The 21167-nt window shown below is 42.0% G+C and overlaps 1 protein-coding gene across 3 annotated transcripts in view; it reads left to right on the forward strand.

Annotated features, from left to right (window-relative positions):
• Nucleotides 1-21167, forward strand: part of LOC110538761 (centrosomal protein of 112 kDa-like) — a 185734-nt gene that overhangs the window by 35620 nt on the left and 128947 nt on the right. For all 3 annotated transcript variants that reach the window (XM_036939340.1, XM_036939342.1, XM_036939341.1), the window contains exons 10-16: nt 3145-3244; nt 3758-3876; nt 6931-7074; nt 18848-19002; nt 19272-19401; nt 20100-20192; nt 20446-20505. In XM_036939340.1, coding sequence (XP_036795235.1) covers nt 3145-3244; nt 3758-3876; nt 6931-7074; nt 18848-19002; nt 19272-19401; nt 20100-20192; nt 20446-20505 — 801 coding nt within the window. The remainder of the gene's footprint in view (nt 1-3144; nt 3245-3757; nt 3877-6930; nt 7075-18847; nt 19003-19271; nt 19402-20099; nt 20193-20445; nt 20506-21167) is intronic.

Below are 21167 nucleotides of genomic sequence, written 5' to 3' on the forward strand. Positions count from 1 at the left end.
CAACCACAGGCCACAATCAACAGCCTGATCAACTCTATGCAAAGGAGATGTTGCGCTGTGTGAGATAAACGGTGGTCACACCAGATACTGACTGGTTTTCTGATCCACACCCTTCCCTCTTTTTTAAGGTATCTGTGACCAACAGATGCATATCTGTATTCTCAGTCATGTGAAATCCATAGATCCTTATATGAACTGTAACTCAGTAAAATCTTAGAAATTGTTGCATGTTGAGTTTATATACTGACCAAAAATGTTCATGAGCTGAAATAAAAAAAAATCCCAGAAAATGTCCATATGCACAAAAAGCTTCTCAAATGTTGTGCACAAATGTGTTTACATCCCTGTTAGTGAGCATTTCTCCTTTGCCAAGATAATCCAACCACCTGACAGGTGTGGCATATCAGGAAGCTGATTAAACAGCATGAACATTACACAGGTGCACCTTGTGCTACGGACAATAAAAGGCCTCTTTAAAATGAGCAGTTTTGTCAAAAGTGTTACACGACTCAAGTTGAGGCAGCATGTAATTGGGCATGAATGCAGTCAGCATGCCATCAGAGCTGTTGCCAGAGAATTGAATGTTCTAAAATGACAGGACATGAGCAGATGTGCAATTTATTGTGGAGCCCTGTGTACATGGCCAGAGGCTGTCCCATCAGAGAAGTCTCAACTCCTGTGCAGCAAATGGTGGCAGTACATCTGCAGTGTCAGAAAAGTGAGTTTGCACTCGGTCACACAATGGGCTGACGAGAAATCATTAGAATCATTCACTGGAGGGCTCCCAGCCTCAGCAGACACATGTCAGATATAAAAGCTCGTAGGACCCTGTGTGCTGTCTGATAGTCTGACCTAGGTAGCCTACAACACCCTGAAATAGTAATCAAACTGTCGATAGCTAAAATTCTACATAGACATTAATTTGTCAAGCAGAAACAGCACAGAGCCCATCATAAAAATGACTAACGTGTGTGTATAAATAGACAGCATGCATATTCAAATTGAAAGTTTTATTTGAAATCTGGTCATTACAAAGTAGCATGAATAACAGTTGGGCCAAGCTGCATATGACATTCTGAAGGCCAGCATTTCAGCCTTCCTCACTGTCCAGTCAGTTATTTCTGAGGGGAAACAGTTATTTAAATGAGAATTGGATAACAAACATTTCAATTTGAGAGTCTACGCCAGATAAGGAACAGTACATTACCTATGAGGATACTTCACAACTTTGGATCCAGCACTAGGGATTTAAGGAGATGCTTCATGGGATACAATATTAAAAGAGGGCTGAGCTGTGTCTCCTGGAGAGTAGCGGGTGTTGGACAAGACCTCTCTGCCTCATTCATAGCTGTTATGGTTCTGAAAAATACATCTGAATGGAGGTAGAACAGGATCAGGAAAGATCTGTTTAATCATATCACCTGGCTCCTCGAACTCAGGGACCATTTATTTCTGCTTAATCCAAGGACCATTTTTTTCCCTGCTTAATCCAAGGACCTTTTTTTTCTGCTTAATCCAAGGACCATTTTTTTTCTGCTTAATCCAAGGACCATTTTTTTCTGCTTAATCCAGGGGACTGGTGTTTGCTGCTCAATCTCAGGGGCCAGGTTTTTCTGCTTAATCCAGGGAACCTGTTTTTTCTGCCTGATCTAAGGGACCTGTGCTTGCTGCCTGATCTTGGGGACCTTAGCTTGCTGCCTGATCCCCTCACTTTGCTGGTTGATTGGAGCGCTTGACCCCGGTGATGTACTGGGCCGAACGCACTACCCTCTGCAGTGCCTTGTGGTCGGAGGCAGAGAAGTTGCCGTACCAGGCAGTGATGCAACCCGTCAGGATGCTCTCAATGGTGCAGCTGTAAAACCTTTTGAGGATCTGAGGACCCATGCCAACTCTTTTCAGTCTCCTGTGGGGGAATAGGTTTTGTCGTGCCCTCTTCGACTGTCTTCGTGTGCTTGGACCATGTTAGTTTGTTGGTGATGTGGACACCAAGGATATTGAAGCTCTCAACCTGCTCCACTACAGCCCCGTCGGTGAGAATGGGGGCGTGCTCGGTCCTCCTTTTCCTGTAGTCCACAATCATCTCCTTAGTCTTGATCACGTTGAGGGAGAGGTTGTTATTCTGGCACCACCCGGCCAGGTCTCTGACCTCCTCCTTATAGGCTGTCTCATCGTTGTCGGTCGATCAGGCCTACCACTTTTATGTCATCAGCAAACTTAATGATGGTGTTGGAGTTGTGCCTGGCCATACAGTCATGAGTGAACAGGGAGTACAGGAGGGGACTAAGCACACACCTCTGAGGGACGCTTTAACTGTGAGGGTGCTGCTCTGTCCTTGTATTGGCACCTTGACTCGTCTAGCTCTCAGTTAGAGACAGCTGGTGGCAATCAGTCAGGCATTCTCAACCTCAGGTGTAGCAATTATACAATATTGCTCCATGATGGACCCTGTCCAGAAACAACCCCTAGCCCGTTCCCCAGGCACTTCATGTAGATCTGAAAGAATTGGATAGGTGTCGTACTCCACCCGGCTGATTATTTTGCCATCTTGCTTATACCTATCCAATCCTTTCAGATCTACACAAGTGTCTAGTGCTAGGGGTTGGTTCTGGACGGGGCCTTGGGCTACTAATTTAAGTGGTTAACTTTCAATAAGTCTAGCTTGCAAAGGTATGAGTACACACATTTTGCACCCACCACAGTGCACTGAAATCATGTTGAAGCACATCATTTCTACTGAGCATGTTCCTGAATGTTATGCTCCGATATGTCCTGTATATCTGCATACCCAGGCAGGTAGCCCAGTGTTTAGAGCATTGGACTTGTAACTGAAAGGTTGCAAGATCGAATCCCCGAGCTGACATGGTAAAATTATGTCGTTCTGCCCCTGAACAAGGCAGTTAACCCACTGTTCCTAGGCCGTCATTGAAAATAAGAATTTGTTCTTAACTGACTTGTCTAGTTAAATAAAGGTTAAAAAATAAATAAATAACCACCTGAACAAAAACAGTAGATGAGAAATGAAGGAAGAGCTGAATATGAGGTGTGTCCGGAACTACACTATTTATACAACATTTTGCAACTATATGAAACAACATGCAACACTTTTGAACAGGTTGAATTTACCTGCCCCCTTTTCCACTTTAGATTTTAGACCGTAAGAATGGCGAGATCGATGAGCTGAAGACCATGTACAGAGCCAAGCAGAAGGAATCGGAGGAGAGTGTGCGCAAGCTGGAGAAGAAAGGTGAGAGGTCGTGGGGTCATAGTGGGGGTCGAGCCTGGAGGCAGACTCAAGGGGATATTTACACCAGTGTGTCTCTGCACACTCAGAGTAAAACCCCAGTTTAAACTCTGTGTTACTGTTACACTGTGAGACCCCACTGGTGTGGCCCGATGCTGCCCAGCTGTGCTCCTTCTAACAGCACGTTTATGAGACTGATATTTCACACTTGTCATAAACAGATTCTTTAGTGACAGTGCATGTTGTACAGTACACTTCCAGCACAGAGCGATTTAGTTGCAGACGTTCTCTATACTCAGCTTTAACCCCTTTATACTATGGGAGATTGGAGATATTCTCAGTGCTGACATACAATATGAAATGACGAGGGATACAAAGCATGTGACTTTCACAGAACTTGCTTGAAGTAGTGTGAAAGAAACAAATGTTGTGTGTGTGTGTGGGGGGGGGGGGCCTGAGGCTGGGCCTTACTGAGTTCTCTGTCTGTGTGTGTGTGTGTTGTTTTTCCATCCACAGTTCAAAGCGTGCTGCGCGAGTCCCAGGTCATCCGTGAGAGCAAAGAGAAGCAGATCGGCGAGCTGAAGAAGATGTCAGATCAGAGCACTGACTCCCTGAAAAACGAGTGGGAGAAAAAGGTAAAGGAAAGTTGAAGGGCTGAAGTCGATTTCCAACCAGCCCTAGCCCCTAAGCACTCCTAAGCCTGAGGAAGGCTGCAATAGAAGGATTTGAAAGGGCGGAATCTGGGCTGACCTCAACCAAGCCAGGTTCACTATAGAGCTGGGAAATCTTTATTCTAGACGTTTCTTTGTAGGCTCACTCGGCCAGGCCTGTGTGTTTTTTTTTACTGAAAAAATAATGTTAGTACTTCTTCTCTAAATTGTCTTTTCAGTCCCGCTAACTCTAGTTAACTAAGCTGCTCAATGAGATCTTACTGACATTTTCCCTTATCTGTTCAGGGTCACCAAGTGTATGATAGTGGAATCCATAAGGGAAGCTCTGCTTAGATGTATGAGAAAAAGTAACTCTCCTGCCCTCTTAAGGATCTGCCCCCTTTTTAAATTGTTCACCTAAAATGACATACCCAAGTCTAACTGCCTGTAGCTCAGGACCTGAAGCAAGGATATGCATATTCTTGATACCATTTGAAAGGAAACACTTTGAAGTTTGTGGAAATGTGAAATTAATGTATGAGAATATAACACATTAGATCTGGTAAAGATAATACAAAGAAAAAAACATGCGGTCTCTTTTTTGTATAATTTTTTTGTTGTATCATCTTTGAAATTCAAGCGAAGGCCATAATGTATTATTCCAGCCCAGGCACAATTTATCCAATGAACCATTGTATTTCTGTTCAATTATTTTAAATCAAAACTGCCCAAATGTGCCTAATTGGTTTATTAATAACTTTTAAATTTCATAACTGTGTGCACTCCTCAAACAATAGCATGGTATTCTTTCAATGTAATAGCTACTGTAAATTGGACAGTGCAGTTAGATTAACAAGACAGTATCAGATATGTCTATGTCCTGGGAAATGTTCTTGTTAATTACAACCTCATGCTAATCGCTTTAGCCTATGTTAGCTCAACCGTCCTGAGTGTGGGACACCTATCCGTAGAGATCCTTAAGAGGTTTTAAAAGGTCTCTCGCCCCTGAATAAGGGGTGACTTGATATTAGGGGTCGACCGATTAATCGGAATGGCCGATTTCAAGTTTTCATAACAATCGGAAATCGGTATTTTTGGACATTTTGGACACCCATTTGGCCGATATTTTTATTTAAAAAAAAATTACACCTTTATTTAATCTTTATTTAACTAGGCAAGTCAGTTAAGAACATATTCTTCTTTTCAATGACGGCCTAGGAACGGTGGGTTAACTGCCTTGTTCAGGGGCAGAACGACAGATGTTTACCTTGTCAGCTCGGGATTCAATCTTGCAACCTTACAGTTAACTAGTCCAACGCTCTAACCACCTGATTACATTGCACTCCACGAGGAGCCTGCTTGTTACGCGAATGCAGTAAGTCAAGGTAAGTTGCTAGCTAGCATTAAACTTATCTTATAACAAACAATCAATCAATCAATCAATCAATCATAATCATTAGTTAACTATACATGGTTGATGATATTATTAGTTTATCTAGCATGTCCTGCATTGCATATAATCGATGCGATGCGTATTCGCGAAAAAGGACTGTCGTTGCTCCTATGTGTACCGAACCATAAACATCAATGCCTTTCTTAAAATCAATACACAGAAGTATATATTTTTAAACCTGCATATTAAGCTAAAAGATATCCAGGTTAGCAGGCATTATTAACCAGGTGAAATTGTGTCACTTCTCTTGCGTTCATTGCACACAGAGTCAGTGTTAATGCAACAGTTTGGGCCGCCTAATTTGCCAGAATTTTACGTAATTAGGACATAACATTGAAGGTTGTGCAATGTAACAGGAATATTTAGACTTATGGATGCCACCCGTTAGATAAAATACGGAACGGTTCTGTATTTCACTGAAAGAGTAAACGTCTTAGTTTCGAGATGATAGTTTCCGGATTCGACCATATTAATGACCTAAGGCTCGTATTTCTGTGTGTTATTATGTTATAATTAAGGCTATGATTTGATAGAGCAGTCTGACTGAGCGATGGTAGGCAGCAGCAGGCTCGTAAGCATCCATTCAAACAGCACTTTCTTGCGTTTGACAGCAGCTCTTCGCAATGCTTCATGCATTGCGCTGTTTATGACTTCAAGCCTATCAACTCCCGAGATTAGGCTGGTGTAACCGATGTGAAATGGCTAGCTAGTTAGCGGGGTGCGCGCTAATAGCGTTTCAAACGTCACTCGCTCTGAGACTTGGAGTGGTTGTTCCCCCTGCTCTGCATGGGTAACGCTGCTTCGAAGGGTGCCTGTTATCGTTGTGTTCCTGGTTCGAGCCCAGGTAGGAGTGAGGAGAGGGACGGAAGCTATACTGTTACACTGGCAATACTAAAGTGCCTATAAGAACATCCAATAGTCAAAGGTTAATGAAATACAAAAGGTATAGAGAGAAATAGTCCTATAATTCCTATAATAACTACAACCTAAAACTTCTTACCTGGGAATATTGAAGACTCATGTTAAAAGGAACCACCAGCTTTCATATGTTCTCATGTTCTGAGCAAGGAACTGAAACGTTAGCTTTCTTACATGGCACATATTGCACTTTTACTTTCTTCTCCAACACTTTGTTTTTGCATTATTTAAACCAAATTGAACATGTTTCATTATTTATTTGAGGCTAAATTTATTTTATTGATGTTATTATTATTAAGTTAAAATAAGTGTTCATTCAGTATTGTTGTAATTGTCATTATTACAAATACATGTAAAAAAAATTGTCCGATCAATCGGTAGCGGCTTTTTTTGGTCCTCCAATAATCGGTATCGGCGTTGAAAAATAATAATCGGTCGACCTCTACTTGATATATCTATTGAAATTGAGAGCGAGACAGAGCGACACAGGGAGAGACAGACTCAGAGAGACAGATGCTGGGAGAGAGAGACACAGAACAGGCCAGAGTTGGTACAGTAGAATGTCTCTGATTGGACACCTGGGCCAGTGGAGGTAGCCAAGGTACCACACGTAGTAGCTGTGATAGGCTGACTGACGCTGTGGTGTCCATTGCCCCTCCTCCCCCCAGCTGCACGCGGCGGTTGCGGGCATGGAGCAAGAGAAGTTTGACTTGCAGAAGAAGCAAACAGAGAACATTCAGGTGCTGCTGGAGGACACCAACCAGAGGCTGGCCAAGATGGAGGCTGAGTATGGCGCCCAGACACAGGCTACCGTGAGTGGGGGAGATTGGGGAAGTTGGAGGAACACTGTTTTGACCATCAGTAACACTTACTGTATACACCCTCTGTCTCATGTTTGAACACGCCCCCTCATAAAGTGTTTGCGGACAAGCAGAGCTGACATGAAGGGTGAGGTGTCCTACCTTACAGTTGAAGTCGGAAGTTTACATACACTTACGTTGGAGTCATTAAAACTCGTTTTTCAACCACTCCACATTTCTTGTTAACAAACTATAGTTTTGGCAAGTCGGTTAGGATATCTACTTTGTGCATGACACAGGTAATTTTTCCAACAATTGTTTGCAGACAGTTTATTTCAGTTATAATTCACTGTATCCCAATTCCAGTGGGTCAGAAGTTTACATACACTAAGTTGACTGCCTTTAAACAGCTTGGAAAATTTCAGAAAATTATGTCATGGCGTTTGAAGCTTTTGATAGGCTCATTGACATCATTTGAGTCAATTGGAGGTGTACCTGTGGATGTATTTCAAGGCCTACCTTCAAACTCAGTGAATATTTGCTTGACATCATGGGAAAATCAAAAAAAATTGTAGACATCCACAAGTCTGGTTCATCCTTGGGAGCAATTTCCAAACGCCTGAAGGTACCACGTTCATCTGTACAAACAATAGTATGCAAGTATAAACAGCATGGGGGGGCCAGACTATGGTTTGCAACTGCACATGGGGACAAAGATCGTACTTTTGGGAGAAATGTGCTCTGGTCTGATAAAACAAAAATAGAACTGTTTTGCCATAATGACCATCGTTATGTTTGGAGGAAAAAGGGGGAGGCTTGTAAGCCAAAGAACACCATCCCAACCGTGAAGCATGTTGGCGGCAGCATCATGTTGTGGGGGTGCTTTACTACAGGAGGGACTGGTGCACTTAACATAATAGATGGCAACATGAGGAAGGAAAATGATGTGGATATATTGAAGCAACATCTCAAGACATCAGTCAGGAAGTTAAAGCTTGGTCGGAAATGGGACTTCCAAATGGACAATGACCCCAAGCATACTTCCAAAGTTGTGGTAAAATGGCTTAAGGACAACAAAGTCAAGGTATTGGAGTGGCCATCACAAAGTCCTGACCTCAATCCTATTGACAATTTGTGGGAAGAACTGAAAAAGCATGTACGAGCAAGGAGTCCTACAAACCAGACTCAGTTTCACCAGCTCTGTCAGGAGGAATTGGCCACAATTCACCCAATTTATTGTGGGAAGCTTGTGGAAGGCTACCCGAAACATTTGACCCAAGTTCAACAATTTAAAGGCAATGCTACCAAATACTAATTGAGTGTATGTAAAATTCTGACCCACTGGGAATGTGATGAAAGAAATAAAAGCTGAAATAAATCATTCTCTACTATTATTCTGACATTTCACATTCTTAAAATAAAGTGGTGATACTAACTGACCTAAGACAGGGACTTTTTACTGAGATTAAATGTCAGGAATTGTGAAAAACTGAGTTTAAATGTATTTGGCTAAGGTGTATGTAAACTTCTGACTTCAACTTTACCTTCCACCTTGTAAAAGTCTCTCTGCCTTTGCATCTGTGTCTTGGGACCAAATCCCATCTAACCTGAGAGAGAGAGAGAGAGAGAGTGTGTGTGTGTGTTAAGGACCTAAGGTGGGACAAAGTAGGGGTGGGGGATTAGGTATGGATGATCAGCAACAGGGGCCATTCAGACACGGTACAGTACTTCATGAATTTAGCTTCTGTTATGACGTTCAGCAGCTTTCACAATTAACGTGTACATACACACACACACACACACTTTATCTCACTTTCGCTCTCACACACACACATTCTCTATCTCCGTCTCTCACACACGCAGATATTTGCATTCAATAGCTTTCACAGGTAAAGTGTACTCCTACCCATACACACACACACACTTTCTCTCTTTCACTCTATATATCTATCTCACACACACACACACACACACACACATGTGCAGCAAGATAGTCTGTCAGCAGGATGGAATTTAAGAAGCATCAAAAGCGGGCCTGCGAGGCTGAGTAAGACCCCTCTTTAATAATTAAACATAGTCTATAGCCAGGTGAGGCCCGCAACATGAAAGGGCCCTCTTTCACTGGAAATTAGGTGCTCTACCCCTGTTAGTTTAGGCTGACCTCCACAGAGGTACACATGCACGGGCGTGCACTCACACTCACATACACACACACACACACACACACTCCTGTTCTCTTCATAAGAAATGTCAGCTGAGGTGAGGTAGCTCTGAACTCCCCCTCTCTATTTGATGTCTCAGTATCCAAGCCCTCTGAATTATGTTGTTTGTCTTTCATCATGCAACCGTGTGCAGTGTTTCTGGTGCTTGCCAAAAAACAAAAGGTAAAGTGAAGTTTATCAAAGCTATCTGACAGAGTGAGAGTTTCAACATATAACACACACATTTTCACGGAGGCTTCTTCCCCAAAGAAAGGTGTTTTGACACCTGTAATTGTTTTATAACTTGTCTGGTGTCTAGAACAGTTCAGGTAGAGCAGCTGCTAGTGTGTATGTCAACATGAAGACAAGCTGAAATATGACTGAAAACTCTTTGTTTGTGCTTGTCTGTGTGAGTCAACGGAGACAAAGAGAACAGAGCATGTTCCTGACAGACCACTACAGTATTCCTGTACCATAACAGCATCTCTAGCTGCATCACACCCACAGGTGGCATACAAGCACTCCAAGTCTTCTGCTGGTGTGTAATATGTGGGAATATGTTTAAGTATTCTGCTGGTGTGTAATATGTTTAAGTCTTCTGCTGGTGTGTAATATGTGGGAATATGTTTAAGTATTCTGCTGGTGTGTAATATGTGGGAATGTGTTTAAGTATTCTGCTGGTGTGTAATATGTGGGAATATGTTTAGGTCTTCTGCTGGTGTGTAATATGTGGGAATATGTTTAAGTATTCTGCTGGTGTGTAATATGTTTAAGTCTTCTGCTGGTGTGTAATATGTTTAAGTCTTCTGCTGGTGTGTAATATGTGGGAATATGTTTAAGTATTCTGCTGGTGTGTAATATGTGGGAATATGTTTAAGTATTCTGCTGGTGTGTAATATGTTTCAGTATTCTGCTGGTGTGTAATATGTTTCAGTATTCTGCTGGTGTGTAATATGTGGGAATATGTTTAGGTCTTCTGCTGGTGTGTAATATGTGGGAATATGTTTAGGTCTTCTGCTGGTGTGTAATATGTGGGAATATGTTTAGGTCTTCTGCTGGTGTGTAATATGTGGGAATGTGTTTCAGTATTCTGCTGGTGTGTAATATGTGGGAATATGTTTCAGTATTCTGCTGGTGTGTAATATGTGGGAATATGTTTAGGTCTTCTGCTGGTGTGTAATATGTGGGAATATGTTTCAGTATTCTGCTGGTGTGTAATATGTGGGAATATGTTTAAGTATTCTGCTGGTGTGTAATATGTGGGAATATGTTTCAGTATTCTGCTGGTGTGTAATATGTGGGAATATGTTTAGGTCTTCTGCTGGTGTGTAATATGTGGGAATGTGTTTCAGCATTCTGCTGGTGTGTAATATGTGGGAATATGTTTCAGTATTCTGCTGGTGTGTAATATGTGGGAATATGTTTAAGTATTCTGCTGGTGTGTAATATGTGGGAATATGTTTAAGTATTCTGCTGGTGTGTAATATGTGGGAATATGTTTAAGTATTCTGCTAGTGTGTAATATGTTTAAGTCTTCTGCTGGTGTGTAATATGTTTACGTATTCTGCTGGTGTGTAATATGTGGGAATATGTTTAAGTATTCTGCTGGTGTGTAATATGTTTAAGTCTTCTGCTGGTGTGTAATATGTGGGAATATGTTTCAGTATTCTGCTGGTGTGTAATATGTTTCACTATTCTGCTGGTGTGTAATATGTGGGAATATGTTTCAGTATTCTGCTGGTGTGTAATATGTGGGAATATGTTTAAGTATTCTGCTGGTGTGTAATATGTGGGAATATGTTTCAGTATTCTGCTGGTGTGTAATATGTGGGAATATGTTTCAGTATTCTGCTGGTGTGTAATATGTGGGAATATGTTTAAGTATTCTGCTGGTGTGTAATATGTTTAAGTATTCTGCTGGTGTGTAATATGTGGGAATATGTTTAAGTATTCTGCTGGTGTGTAATATGTGGGAATATGTTTAAGTATTCTGCTGGTGTGTAATATGTGGGAATATGTTTCAGTATTCTGCTGGTGTGTAATATGTGGGAATATGTTTAAGTATTCTGCTGGTGTGTAATATGTGGGAATATGTTTAAGTATTCTGCTGGTGTGTAATATGTGGGAATATGTTTCAGTATTCTGCTGGTGTGTAATATGTGGGAATATGTTTCAGTATTCTGCTGGTGTGTAATATGTGGGAATATGTTTAAGTATTCTGCTGGTGTGTAATATGTTTAAGTATTCTGCTGGTGTGTAATATGTGGGAATATGTTTAAGTATTCTGCTGGTGTGTAATATGTTTAAGTATTCTGCTGGTGTGTAATATGTGGGAATATGTTTAAGTATTCTGCTGGTGTGTAATATGTTTAAGTATTCTGCTGGTGTGTAATATGTGGGAATATGTTTCAGTATTCTGCTGGTGTGTAATATGTGGGAATATGTTTAAGTATTCTGCTGGTGTGTAATATGTGGGAATATGTTTAAGTATTCTGCTGGTGTGTAATATGTTTAAGTCTTCTGCTGGTGTGTAATATGTGGGAATATGTTTCAGTATTCTGCTGGTGTGTAATATGTGGGAATATGTTTCAGTATTCTGCTGGTGTGTAATATGTGGGAATATGTTTAAGTATTCTGCTGGTGTGTAATATGTTTAAGTCTTCTGCTGGTGTGTAATATGTGGGAATATGTTTAAGTATTCTGCTGGTGTGTAATATGTGGGAATATGTTTAGGTCTTCTGCTGGTGTGTAATATGTGGGAATATGTTTCAGTATTCTGCTGGTGTGTAATATGTGGGAATATGTTTCAGTATTCTGCTGGTGTGTAATATGTGGGAATATGTTTAGGTCTTCTGCTGGTGTGTAATATGTGGGAATATGTTTAAGTCTTCTGCTGGTGTGTAATATGTTTCAGTATTCTGCTGGTGTGTAATATGTTTACGTATTCTGCTGGTGTGTAATATGTTTCAGTATTCTGCTGGTGTGTAATATGTTTCAGTATTCTGCTGGTGTGTAATATGTTTCAGTATTCTGCTGGTGTGTAATATGTTTAAGTCTTCTGCTGGTGTGTAATATGTGGGAATATGTTTCAGTATTCTGCTGGTGTGTAATATGTTTCAGTATTCTGCTGGTGTGTAATATGTTTACGTATTCTGCTGGTGTGTAATATGTTTCAGTATTCTGCTGGTGTGTAATATGTTTACGTATTCTGCTGGTGTGTAATATGTTTCAGTATTCTGCTGGTGTGTAATATGTTTCAGTATTCTGCTGGTGTGTAATATGTTTAAGTATTCTGCTGGTGTGTAATATGTGGGAATATGTTTAGGTCTTCTGCTGGTGTGTAATATGTGGGAATATGTTTAAGTATTCTGCTGGTGTGTAATATGTTTCAGTATTCTGCTGGTGTGTAATATGTTTACGTATTCTGCTGGTGTGTAATATGTTTAAGTCTTCTGCTGGTGTGTAATATGTTTCAGTATTCTGCTGGTGTGTAATATGTTTACGTATTCTGCTGGTGTGTAATATGTTTAAGTCTTCTGCTGGTGTGTAATATGTTTCAGTATTCTGCTGGTGTGTAATATGTTTAAGTATTCTGCTGGTGTGTAATATGTGGGAATATGTTTAGGTCTTCTGCTGGTGTGTAATATGTGGGAATATGTTTAAGTATTCTGCTGGTGTGTAATATGTTTCAGTATTCTGCTGGTGTGTAATATGTTTACGTATTCTGCTGGTGTGTAATATGTTTAAGTCTTCTGCTGGTGTGTAATATGTTTCAGTATTCTGCTGGTGTGTAATATGTTTACGTATTCTGCTGGTGTGTAATATGTTTAAGTCTTCTGCTGGTGTGTAATATGTTTACGTATTCTGCTGGTGTGTAATATGTTTAAGTCTTCTGCTGGTGTGTAATATGTTTCAGTATTCTGCTGGTGTGTAATGTGTTTCAGTATTCTGCTGATGTGTAATATGTTTAAGTATTCTGCTGGTGTGTAATATGTGGGAATATGTTTAGGTCTTCTGCTGGTGTGTAATATGTGGGAATATGTTTCAGTATTCTGCTGGTGTGTAATATGTGGGAATATGTTTAAGTCTTCTGCTGGTGTGTAATATGTTTCAGTATTCTGCTGGTGTGTAATATGTGGGAATATGTTTAAGTATTCTGCTGGTGTGTAATATGTGGGAATATGTTTAGGTCTTCTGCTGGTGTGTAATATGTTTCAGTATTCTGCTGGTGTGTAATATGTGGGAATGTGTTTCAGTATTCTGCTGGTGTGTAATATGTTTCAGTATTCTGCTGGTGTGTAATATGTTTCAGTATTCTGCTGGTGTGTAATATGTGGGAATGTGTTTCAGTATTCTGCTGGTGTGTAATATGTGGGAATGTGTTTCAGTATTCTGCTGATGTGTAATATGTGGGAATATGTTTAGGTCTTCTGCTGGTGTGTAATATGTGGGAATATGTTTAAGTATTCTGCTGGTGTGTAATATGTGGGAATATGTTTAAGTCTTCTGCTGGTGTGTAATATGTGGGAATATGTTTCAGTATTCTGCTGGTGTGTAATATGTGGGAATATGTTTCAGTATTCTGCTGGTGTGTAATATGTGGGAATATGTTTCAGTATTCTGCTGGTGTGTAATATGTGGGAATATGTTTAAGTCTTCTGCTGGTGTGTAATATGTGGGAATATGTTTAAGTATTCTGCTGATGTGTAATATGTGGGAATATGTTTAAGTATTCTGCTGATGTGTAATATGTGGGAATATGTTTAAGTATTCTGCTGGTGTGTAATATGTGGGAATATGTTTAAGTATTCTGCTGATGTGTAATATGTGGGAATATGTTTAAGTATTCTGCTGATGTGTAATATGTGGGAATATGTTTAAGTATTCTGCTGGTGTGTAATATGTGGGAATATGTTTAAGTATTCTGCTGGTGTGTAATATGTGGGAATATGTTTAAGTATTCTGCTGGTGTGTAATATGTGGGAATATGTTTAAGTATTCTGCTGGTGTGTAATATGTGGGAATATGTTTAAGTATTCTGCTGGTGTGTAATATGTGGGAATATGTTTAAGTATTCTGCTGGTGTGTAATATGTGGGAATATGTTTAAGTATTCTGCTGGTGTGTAATATGTTTCAGTATTCTGCTGGTATGTAATATGTGGGAATATGTTTAAGTATTCTGCTGGTGTGTAATATGTTTCAGTATTCTGCTGGTGTGTAATATGTGGGAATATGTTTAAGTATTCTGCTGGTGTGTAATATGTGGGAATATGTTTAAGTGAGACCACCTCTTTAACTGGCGTTGGTAGGTCATCCATCACTGAATATTGAATCTGTTACATTATGTTACGCAACTTGTCTTTGATAAATATTTTGGGCACCAAATGAACCAATTTTTATTTATTTAAAGAAGACCCATTTTATCCTAGTTAAATCTATGAAGGACTCAGGAGAGCAAAGCTAATATGTAGCCTATCACTACACACTTGTCACTTTGTGTCTGTCTCTCTGAAGGAGCCCATTAGTGGAGTTCAGTGCCGGTAATGTAACGTGCTGCTAACACCTGGTGCTCAGGGGAGTGCGCCAAACACACACACACACAGCCTCTCCGTCTCATCCCATGCCAGGGCGTTAAGTGTCAGCACACGTCCTGACTCAGGCCTCCTTCGTTCCCCCTTCATTTTCTTAAGGCACTCTTGTTGGCCGCTTGCAGACAATTTACAAAGGACCCCTCTCACGGGGCCTGACGGCACTGGCCGTCCCTCTCTGTCCCAAAAACACACAGAGCTCTCCTGTCTCAGTCAGCTCTCATCGGTTAGAGGACTGCACACTCCCCATCCAGCCACTTTGTCATCACATGTATCAACCTGCGAATGCGCTGCATTCCAAACTGTCACACAGAGACTAGGTGTTTTTGGTTTCCCATTGGTTCTGGGAACGAAGCCATCAGTTTCCTGACCGGTAAAATGGAACGTTTTTAAACGTTCTGAGAATCGAAGTGAAAATGTAGCCTATTCTGGGAACGTACATTTTTTGTTATACTGAGGTTCTGATAACATTTTACTATGGTTTCCTGAAAGTTTTCCTGGGAGGTTTTATTAACGTTCTGACAATGGAAATTCTAGGTTATTTTGAGGTTTTTGAATAACTTTCACTGAAAGTTTCAGTAAGACTTTTATTAACACTACTAGCTTAGTTTGGGTTCACTTGTTTAACTCCAAGCACAGGAAGGATGCATGAACATTTTCTTAGGCATTAGTCATGCAAATTAGTCATGCAAATACATTTATTTTTTATTGTGGCACAGCATCAGTGAGATTCAAACCTATGACCTTCTGATCTCTATCTATAGAATTAGTCCACTGCGCCACCAGGAAAGAGAGCTAGCATGCCATGTTTTTTAAAACTCTAACAAAGCTGTTCATTTTAGTATATTCAAACAGACCCCATTTCAAAGTCAACATTCAGGTCAACATTCACAAGGCCGCTGGGCCAGATGAATTACCAGGGCGTGTACTCCGAGCATGCTGGCAAGTGTCTTCACTGACATTTTCCCTGACCGAGTCTGTAATACCCACGTTTCTAGCAGACCACAATAGTCCCTGTGCCCAAGAACGCCAAGGTAACCTGCCTAAATGACTACTGCCCCGTAGCACTCACATCTCTAGCTATGAAGTGTTTTGAAAGGCTGGTCATGGCTCACATCAACACCATTATTCCAGAAACCCTAGACCCACTCCAATTTGCATACCGCCCCAACAGATCCACAGAAGACCAATCAAATCAAATTTTATTTGTCACATACACATGGTTAGCAGATGTTAATGCGAGTGTAGTGAAATGCTTGTGCTTCTAGTTCCGACAATGCAGTAATAACCAACGCCTATTCCCCCTCAGTAGACTGAACATTTTTTGCCATGGGTCCTCAGATCCTCAAAGATATACAGCTACACCGTCGAGAGCATGTTGACTGGTTGCATCACTGCCTGTTAGGTAACTGCTCGGCGTCCGACCTCAAGGCGCAGCTATCCTGCACCATTCCCAGAACATTGTGGGATGGTTGTATGCAAAACAACCATAGGACCACCACACTCTCACCAAGCTCTAAGAAACAAATGGTTCTCAGAACGTTATGTGCTAGCTGGGCAGTCACAATCAGCTGGGTCACGGTCATTAATCACCAAACAGAAGAAAACAGGGTGGGACTACATGGACATTTTTGTTTTCCTATGCAAAATGTTTTGCTATGATGTATCCTAATGAACACGCCCCTGGACTTTGTTTGATCACCCTCGATTGAGTTTAGAATGAGGGTGTCTGTATGATTGGTAATCTGGAGCGGTTGTCTGGTTTATGAAGAATGGGATTAGAGGATTTGGTGGGATTACGTAGGCCAAGAGCAATGAGCTCAACTTCTGTGTGCCCTTTAAACTCGTATTGTGAGGAGGCAGAACTAGGCAGAGCAGGTGAAAGCGAAAGAAACAGCAGCTTGGGGAGAGAGAAAAACGCTTTTGGGAACAAGAGAGAAGATGTTTTCATAGGCAGGGGGAACAGTTGACTTTTTGAAGTCTATTTCTTTAACTTTCTCTTTGAGACTTTGCAGAGGGAACGAAGAGCCTACAGATTCATCAGATGTGTCTTTTAAAACAGTCCCACCTGATAGGATCTATCCCTGGTGCACTGAGGACTTTGATGTCTGCTTAGCTGAGAGTTGGAGAATCTTGTTGCTGAGAAACACAGTCGGTTCAGGCTGACTGTAGAATTGAGCATGAGTTCAGTTGGGTAAACTGTGGTGTGGTGCTGGGATAGTGGGTTTCAGGCCAGAGAAGGCTGGTGGGAGGAGCTTCAGGTGGACGGGCTCATTGTAATGACTAGAATGGAATCAATGGAACAAAGTCAAACGTGATTTCCATATGTTTGACACCATTCCATGTATTCTATTCCAATCTTTACAATGAGCCCGTCCTCCTATGGCTCCTCTCACCAGCCTCTTCTGATACTGGTAAATGGGTTTGGATTGATGAGCCACTCATGCTGTAGAACAGTAGGGTGAAATAGAGTTGTACTGGTCTGCTATCTTAATTTGATCACTGTTGTTGCAGAGAATTTTCCTACTCAGCAGGAAATGCAAATTGTAGTGTATTCAAGGTTTAAAAGGCTTCTAACGTTTCTGATTTCCACTTAAAAATGTCAGCCTTGATTTGCCCTAATGAAAAATGTATCACAAAAATGTCCATTAATTATAATCCACATAATAATTGCAGGATTATTTTCCTGCTGTGAGAAGCAGGGTCCTATTAAGATGGCGCATCTGTGACAGAATTGTTCATCTTGATGGTGGTCAATGATGTTCATGCTGTCTCATGCTGATGTTCCTCTCCCACTGTATAGGACCAGACAGTGATGTTCATGCTGTCTCATGCTGATGGTCCTCTCCCACTGTATAGGACCAGACAGTGATGTTCATGCTGTCTCATGCTGATGGTCCTCTCCCACTGTATAGGACCAGACAGTGATGTTCATGCTGTCTCATGCTGATGGTCCTCTCCCACTGTATAGGAGCAGACAGTGATGTTCATGCTGTCTCATGCTGATGGTCCTCTCCCACTGTATAGGACCAGACAGTGATGTTCATGCTGTCTCATGCTGATGGTCTTCTACCACTGTATAGGACCAGACACTGATGTTCATGCTGTCTCATGCTGATTGTCCTCTCCCACTGTATAGGAGCAGACAGTGATGTTCATGCTGTCTCATGCTGATGGTCCTCTCCCACTGTATAGGACCAGACAGTGATGTTCATGCTGTCTCATGCTGATGGTCCTCTCCCACTGTATAGGACCAGACAGTGATGTTCATGCTGTCTCATGCTGATGGTCCTCTCCCTCTGTATAGGAGCAGACAGTGATGTTCATGCTGATGGTCCTCTCCCACTGTATAGGAGCAGACAGTGATGTTCATGCTGTCTCATGCTGATGGTCCTCTCCCACTGTATAGGAGCAGACAGTGATGTTCATGCTGTCTCATGCTGATGGTCCTCTCCCACTGTATAGGAGCAGACAGTGATGTTCATGCTGTCTCGTGCTGATGGTCCTCTCCCACTGTATAGGAGCAGACAGTGATGTTAATGCTGATGGTCCTCTCCCACTGTATAGGAGCAGACAGTGATGTTCATGCTGTCTCATGCTGATTGTCCTCTCCCACTGTATAGGAGCAGACAGTGATGTTCATGCTGTCTCATGCTGATGGTCCTCTCCCACTGTATAGGACCAGACAGTGATGTTCATGCTGTCTCGTGCTGATTGTCCTCTCCCTCTGTATAGGAGCAGACAGTGATGTTCCTGCTGATGGTCCTCTCCCACTGTATAGGAGCAGACAGTGATGTTAATGCTGATGGTCCTCTCCCACTGTATAGGAGCAGACAGTGATGTTCATGCTGTCTCATGCTGATGGTCCTCTACCACTGTATAGGAGCAGACAGTGATGTTCATGCTGTCTCATGCTGATGGTCCTCTCCCACTGTATAGGACCAGACAGTGATGTTCATGCTGTCTCATGCTGATGGTCCTCTCCCACTGTATAGGACCAGACAGTGCGGGAGCTGGAGCTGCGTGTGAAGCAGCTGTCAGTGGAGGTGGAGAACGGTAACGTGCTAAGGCAGAAGGTGACCCAGGAGAAGGGCCAGCTGGAGATCCACATTGCCTCTATCAGCTCTGAGCTTCAGGAGGCCAACCGACAGTAAGGAGGAGACCCCACACCTCGGTCACCCACATCCATCCACCCACTCACTGTTCTCTTCCCAAACCTTACATGAAAAGAAGGAAAAGTCTCACCCCAAAATACACAGACAGCCCCCAACTCATTTACCGACCCAATCCGACACAGAGTTCCCCAGTCTCATCCCCAGCTCCAGCCTCTGTTTGAGCCAAGCAGTAGGCCCTTACAGTAGTGAGTGGTGCTGACTGTTTGTATGTCTGTACTGAGTATGTCTGTGTTGTGTTGTCCAGGAGGGTGTCTCTGCTGAGGGAGAAGGAGCAGCAGAGTGAGCAACATGAAGACACACTGCAGAGGCTCCAGACCAAACATGAGGCTGACATCAGCCACTTCCAACAGGAACACACACTCTCCGCTGCTAAGGTAGCCAACGGCATGTGCTAGCAGACTAGACTACTGCAGAACACTACTGCACTGCGACAGTATCATTGCGCAACATGGTACGCAGCAACATCTGGATGTGCGTGCAAAACAAGTTCCACATTCACATTCTGCTACCATTTCTGTCTAGCCGTCTGCGCATACAAATTACCTGATGCTACACCACTGAAAGAACTATTAGCTGGGCACACGCTATTCAATTCAAGGGGCTTTATTGGCATGGGACATATGTTAACATTGCCAATGCAAGTGAAGTAGATAATATACAAAAGTGAAATAAACAATAAAAATGAACAGTTCCACACTCTCTCAAAGATGTTGTAGAATGGTTAGATATATCTTCACGCTATACTGTGTATGACTTATGTTCAACTGAAGCCTTGACAGCATTTATATCCCCCTGCTGCTGAGTCATATGGTTGTTAGATAAGACTCATGTTGTTATCCTCGCTCACTTTCTCTCTCTCTATTTGACCTTTTAGTCATTTAGCAGACACTCTTATCCAGAGCGACAGGAGCAATTAGGGTTAAGTGCATTGCTCAAGGGCATATCGTCAGATATTTCACCTGTAGGCTCAGGGATTCAACCCAGCAACCTTTCGGTTAATGGCCCAACGCTCTTAACTTTACCACCTGCCTCGTTCTTTCTCTCCCTCTCTCCATCTCTCCCTCTCTCTCAGGCCTCTGATGTGATTGAGGACCTGGAACAGACAGTGGCTCAGCTCAGACAGCAGCTACAGGACAGTGAGCACAGGAGACTGAAACAACTCGGGGTAAACTGTGTGTGTGTGTGCGTGCGCGTGCGAACTGCTTCATTCCAAAACTGGAAGAAGTAGAAAAGACTATACAGATGTGTGTCCAGAGACCCATAACCCTCAATATCCTCTGCTGGATAGATTTTCAAGCAGATGGGTGTTTTGTTTGAATGTGAATAATGGGAAAAACACATCTCACATAAAAATAACTTGTTGTGCTTCTTTGTAGTTCTGTATGAATGTTTCAGACTTCCTGACTTGTGTTTTCCAGGACACAGAGAATAAACTTCAACAAGAGAAAGCAGATCTGCAGCACCACTGTGAGAAAAAGGTACAATCTCTATCAATAGTTACCCGCGCATCAAATCAATGTAGTTACCCTCATGTCAAATCAATAATCAATATTTGTGTCAATACAATACTCTCATATCAAATTGAGATATATGGCTGACCTCTTATTTAGTGTATAGGCTCAAAATAAACAAAGGCAGACTGTCTCACTTTGTCTTAATGAGGAGCGTCCTTTCCTCTGAGTCTTACTCTACATAACTATGTAGGCCTACCATGCCTAAAGTCAACTCTGTGAAACCTAAAGCCAGATCATAATTACATTCTACCTGCCTTTCCAGACTGACTGTGGTTCAATGGGAGAGATAAAAGCCTGGGACCCACATGGTCCTGGCTAGATCCCCTTCTACCCTTCCCTTTGATATGTTATGTCCTGCCTGTAAACTCAATGCTGTGATTAACAGGTCAGACTACTGCTGGTCACAGGGTCCACAGGGCTCAGTGGCTGTGGGGAGGAAGGGTGGAGTGGAAAGGTGAGGGGCATTCGGAGGAGTGAGGGTTTGACATTTAGGGGAGTTGGGGGTTCAAATCAAATGAAATGCATATTTAGCAGATGTTTTTGCGGGTGTAAGGGGGAGAGCTGGGGTGTGGCGTGAAGTTGCCCAATTTAAGGCCATAGGGGACGGGAGATGAAGTCTTGTCCGT

Source organism: Oncorhynchus mykiss, chromosome 12, assembly GCF_013265735.2.
Source record: "Oncorhynchus mykiss isolate Arlee chromosome 12, USDA_OmykA_1.1, whole genome shotgun sequence".
Taxonomy (NCBI): domain Eukaryota; kingdom Metazoa; phylum Chordata; class Actinopteri; order Salmoniformes; family Salmonidae; genus Oncorhynchus; species Oncorhynchus mykiss.